General features: G+C 32.0%; 1 protein-coding gene across 1 annotated transcript in view; it reads right to left on the reverse strand.

Moving 5' to 3' along the window:
- Positions 1 to 2252: 2252 nt before the first annotated feature.
- HELRODRAFT_193653 (hypothetical protein) overlaps positions 2253 to 2682 on the reverse strand; it is a gene marked incomplete at both ends in the record, with an annotated part of 3135 nt that continues 2705 nt past the window's right edge. The window contains one exon of the mRNA XM_009028540.1: positions 2253 to 2658. Within this exon, the coding sequence (XP_009026788.1) occupies positions 2253 to 2658 (406 nt within the window). The remainder of the gene's footprint in view (positions 2659 to 2682) is intronic.

Consider the following 2682-nt stretch of genomic DNA (forward strand, 5'->3'; position numbering starts at 1 on the left):
ATACGTTACACACAAAAACACATACAAAGACACACACACATACACACACACACACACATACACACACACACATACAAACTGATTTTGGCCAATATTAAAGCGGCCAGCCTCCTGCGATCCAAGATTATTATTTATGATTGCGTGGAGTGTAAATAATTTTCACACATTTTATATTACTTTGGATTATGCCAGTAGACACACACACACACACTCACGCACACACACACACACACACACACACAGTCACATAGATACGTACATACATACATTCATCCATCCATCCATCCACCCATACATACATACATACATAAATACATACAAACATACATACATACAAACAAACAAACAAACATACAAACATACATGCATACTCATACAAAGCTTTTATTGGTTTGTATGCAAAGAACAGTGCTGAAGAGCGTACATTGCTTGTTGTAGAGGCGAATGCGCGTATCCTATATATACATACATACAAATATAACATACATACATACATAAATACATACATATAAACATACAAACATACAAACACACATGTGTGTTTGTGTGTTCATCCATGAAATGTGGATTATGTTGTCAAGTTAGTTAACCATTCAATCATTCAATCAATCACTCTATATTTTTTTCAGTCATTTTTTGATTCTTTTATTTAGTTTTCCGCTCATACGTTCTTGTTTCCATTCTTTTATTTGATTCCATTCGTTCCTGCAATCAATCAATCAAACAACTAAGCAACCAATCAACCAACTAAGCAACCAATCAACCAACTAAGCAACCAATCAACCAACCAACCAACCAACCAACCTACCAACCAATCAATCAATCAATCAATTAATCAATCAACCAATCAATCAATCAATTTTTGTTTACATAAAATTTTCTCAGCAAAACACAACACGCATATACATTCAGATAACAACCCCGAGATTAAATATCAAACAATCATACTAGAAAAAATAAAAATTTATTGTTTTATATATATACACACAGACACACACTTTGACTCACACGCACACATACATACATACGCACACACTTTTTTCTTTCTCTCTCTCTGAACATTAAAACTCTTGAGCAATCGTTTGATGTTAAATTAATGATTTAGCATTTGTTATTATTAATTTTATTGTTGTTGTTGATGTTGTTGTTGCTGATGATGTTGTTGTTGATGTTGTTGTTGTTGGTGATGATGATGTTTTTGTTAATGTTGTTGTTGTTTTTGATGTTTCTTTTGTTGTCGTTATTAATACGACTCCAATTAATATAACTAAATTGTTTTGGGCTCGAAAAATCATGTTGAATGATGAACTTGAATTTTGTGGCTCTATTGTTACTGATAAAAATAATTATAATAATTTGCCTTCTGCGCTATATAAATGTTTATTATTATTATTATTATTATTATTAGTAGTAGTAGTAGTAGTAGTAGTAGTAGCAGTCGTAACAGTATTAGTAGTAGCAGCTATATTGCTATAAGTGCATCATAAATAACACTCAATAATTAATTAATTATTATTAATATAATAATCATCATTCGTATAATTATTTATGTCATAATGAGACTATAATTAGTTGGAAAAATATCATTCAATAGCTCTAGTTGAGGTCTTCCTAAATAAAAATGATACAAACGAATACAAGGAAGTATAGTATCTAAAGTATCTAAATAAAAATGATACAAGCGAATACAAGAAAGTATGGTATCTAAAGTATCTAAATAAAAATGATACAAGCGAATACAAGGAAGTATAGTGTGACAACAGTGTGAAGGTAAGTAACAATCGTATTCAAAGAATACTATCCATTCTAATCATAAGCAGTTGTATCATCAGTATCATCAGCAATAGTATCATCAGTATCATTAGCAATAGTGTCATCAGTATCATCAGCAGTAAATGTTAAAAGTAGTTAAACTAAATTCAAATGTTAAAGAGAGAGAGAGATATAGACAGTAATATTATTATACTACAACATCGTTATTAACACACATACACACACATACACACGCACATACGCACACGTACACACACAGATAGACCCACATACACACACATACACGCACACACACACATTGTATATGATGGGAAGAGAATCCTTTGCGTTTGAACACGGTCACCAATCGCCTCAACCGTTAAACCGCCACTGAAATAGACTTAATTGCACTACTACTACTATAACCATCCGTATCGTTATCAGCACCGGTATCATCATTATCATTATTCTTTTTCGTTTTATTATTGTTATTATTATTGTTAAAAATGTTCATAGCCACCATCATTATCATCATCATTAATATTATTATAATTATTACTATAATTATAATTATTATTAACGTCGCCAGAATTATTATTATTACTATAATATAGATCATTATTATTATTAATATCATTATTTTTGTTTTTATTATTATTATTATTATTGAAGTTTTTAATAGTGGCATTCGAGTGATCGAGTTCTACGTAAGTCAAATCTGGTTGCTGAAATTTAGGCGCTTTCTTTTTGGCGTTTTTGTCGACGACTGGCTTGGCGTATGTACACTTGTCATCGTCGTCGTTGTCGTTGCTGTGGTTGCTTTCAAGGCTGTCTTCGCGGCCGCTGATGTCGTGTAGCTGGTTTTGGCGCGGCAGTTGAGGCGGTTTTCTTGCGGCTGACTTGAAGCTGGCATTGAGCAATATTTTGTGA

The sequence above is a fragment of the Helobdella robusta genome, assembly GCF_000326865.2.
Source record: "Helobdella robusta unplaced genomic scaffold HELROscaffold_56, whole genome shotgun sequence".
Taxonomy (NCBI): Eukaryota; Metazoa; Annelida; class Clitellata; order Rhynchobdellida; family Glossiphoniidae; genus Helobdella; species Helobdella robusta.